We start from the raw sequence: 2,597 nt of genomic DNA, 5'->3' as shown, positions 1-2,597 counted from the left end.
TATCTTTCTCATTTGTTTTTTTGGTAGGCTTGACGATGTTGGAGATTAAGTAATGGAGACAACTGAAGGTTTGAAAGCAACCTTATTACTCAAATTTCTTTTTTCTTTTTTTTTCATCATCTTATTATCAACTAGCAACGAGAGGAAGAAGAAAAAAAAATGAGAGAAGGTTATAAATAACTTTGAATGAGAGAAGAATTAAATTTGTTTGAGTGAGAAGAGAGAATATATAAAGATACACAGTGACATTGAGTAATAATATGTGTTAATATATATTACTAAAGAAAAAAATATATATTATTTTTCCTTTAGGTATGCACTTTTATATTCTTTCTCTTCTCACTAAAATAAACTTAATTCCTTTCCCATTCAAACTTATTTCTTCTCTTCTCTCATTCCTTTTTTCTTCCTCTCTTTGTTAGTTTAAGTTAAGAATTAATTGTATCAGACATCCCCAAATTATGATTCTCATTTTAAATTGGTTTTAAATGTCAAAGTATCCTAATTACATCCCCCAAGCTATGAAGTTATATCAAATAAGTCATTTCATTATTAAAATCATTAAATAACACGTCAAATCTTATATAATTAAATTTAAATTGATCTTTTTTTAAAAATATAGATATGACGTTACAACTTAACTTTTAAAAGCAAAAACTAAAAACAAAAGTAAAACTAGAAAGAAAGAGAGCGAATGATAAAACATCAGTAAAAGTTTTGAAAATCTCAAAACCAATATTTTGGCTACATCTATTTTAACAATATTTCATTTTTTTCTTAAAATTTTCATTTTATATTATGTCATATAAGATCTTATGTATCATTTCACAGTTAAATTAATTATTTTAGAAATGGAAAGACCTAATTAATATATCATCGGTAGTTTGAAGATGTAATTAGAATGATTGGAAGTTTGAAGACCAATTTGAAATAAGAGCCATAATTTAGAGATGCATGATGGAATTAACTCAAAAGTTATTATAAAACATTAAGAGGTCGACAGTCTAGTTTGATCTTATCCAACTAATTAATCAGTGATTATCCTTAAATTACAATGCTTCTTTAGCTTCGTTTTTTGAGCTTTATGGCACACACACACACATATTGTTGGTGTTCTTCCTCTATCTGCCTTTAAGTTGTAGAATTGAAATAATGAAAATAAAAGTCGATGTAGTTTCCTTTTTGTTGTTTTTCCTTTAAGTGTGTTTTTTAGTCGAGGTTTAGGGCTTTTAATGTTGTAATCTTGTTTTAGGGGTGTTGATCTTGTAAATAAAGCAATATATATATTGACATCTGGCATTACTCAATGCCAGTATGAACCTCTTTATAATCTCTCTTCTCACTCAAATAAACATAATTATTCTCCCATTCAAACTTATTTCTTCTCTTCTCTTCTCTCATTTCTTCATATTTTTCTCTTTGTTAGTTGATGTTAAAATGATAAAAGGAAAAGAAAAAGTGAGTAATGAGGCTGCTACCAAACCTTTAGATGTTTCCATCACTCAATCTCCAACATTGCCAAACCTACCACCAAGAAATAGGTTTAAATTTATGAGTAAAATCATCCAAAATTCCTTCTTAATTCTTGTTTAAAACAAAGGTAGTTTGTAATTGTATATTTTTTATCTATGTCTTTAGGTCCGACACAATTTCTAGACGATTCGGTGCTAATGAATCACAATGGGGCAGGTAAATCTCTCATCTTTGTCCATAGATTATAATACAAATTGGATTTACATTTCTATTCCCTTAATTTTCTTTCATTAATGAAAAATTCTTCTCAAAATTTCATTTGCATGCAATAAAGTGAAGAGGAGGAAGATGTTTATGATGATGACAATACTGAAGAGGTGAAGAAATAACTCATTCTATTTTTTTCCTTTACATTTTGCTAGTATTTTTCTTTTGGTATTATAATAAAATTTTACAAAAATTATTATCCTATCCAATTTTGATAGAAAAGACGATGATCTTGAAAAGAATTTATGTCACTTATCACGTGTCGATTTATTATTTAAAATACATTAAATTATTATCTATTTTTCACTCCAAACATTAGGTTTAATAATGATATAATAGAAAGGGTAGATTCAAATCTTTTCCCCAATCAATGTAAATTTATATATGTATGTATAAAGCCTTTATAAATTGGGGAAAATTTTATTAATAAGAGAGAAAGTAGTGAATAATTTGCCATGGTTTAATACTTGTGGTATAAATAGCTTAATTGATTGCAGATATTAGTTCAGGATTTCCAAAGATATCTTCAAGAAATACACCGAAGAATACAGGCAACGCTAAAGACACAACGGTATACATATATCTATATATTTTTTTGAAATAATACATTCCACTATTGTTGAAGCATGGTTATTATGTATTTCAGATGGAAACCATTTGCTGGTGCTTAAGCTTTGATGGATATGAAGATCAGCAAATAGCATAACGTTGTTTCTCTTTTACAATTTTGGTGTTTAATATAAAATGTAATATATGATTGTAATAATGAAATAATTTATTATTTTTCCAAAAATAATGTACATTAATGTGTTTTGTTTTCATCAACGATAAATATAGTCTCTTACTAAGTTTATCAT

The 2,597-nt window shown here is 26.9% G+C and overlaps 1 protein-coding gene across 1 annotated transcript; it reads left to right on the top strand.

Moving 5' to 3' along the window:
- Positions 1-1,232: 1,232 nt before the first annotated feature.
- On the top strand, positions 1,233-2,597 carry LOC121229495 (uncharacterized). Its single transcript, XM_041114020.1, has 5 exons — positions 1,233-1,541; positions 1,639-1,689; positions 1,808-1,850; positions 2,238-2,311; positions 2,387-2,597. The coding sequence occupies exons 1-5, from the start codon at positions 1,315-1,317 to the stop codon at positions 2,409-2,411; spliced, it is 420 nt and encodes a 139-aa protein (XP_040969954.1). The 5' UTR covers positions 1,233-1,314; the 3' UTR covers positions 2,412-2,597.

Source organism: Gossypium hirsutum, chromosome A05 (assembly GCF_007990345.1).
Source record: "Gossypium hirsutum isolate 1008001.06 chromosome A05, Gossypium_hirsutum_v2.1, whole genome shotgun sequence".
NCBI classification, from domain to species: domain Eukaryota; kingdom Viridiplantae; phylum Streptophyta; class Magnoliopsida; order Malvales; family Malvaceae; genus Gossypium; species Gossypium hirsutum.
Note: the sequence above shows the minus strand (reverse complement) of the source record. Positions and strands in the feature narration are given on the sequence as shown.

Excerpts from the sequence above, each read along its gene's own strand:
- LOC121229495 (XM_041114020.1), top strand. The coding sequence starts at position 1,315 with ATGAACCTCTTTATAATCTCTCTTCTCACTCAAATAAACATAATTATT. Across the intron at positions 1,542-1,638 it reads AACCTACCACCAAGAAATAG|GTCCGACACAATTTCTAGAC; the intron begins GTTTAAATTTAT and ends CTATGTCTTTAG. Across the intron at positions 1,851-2,237 it reads ATGATGACAATACTGAAGAG|ATATTAGTTCAGGATTTCCA; the intron begins GTGAAGAAATAA and ends AATTGATTGCAG.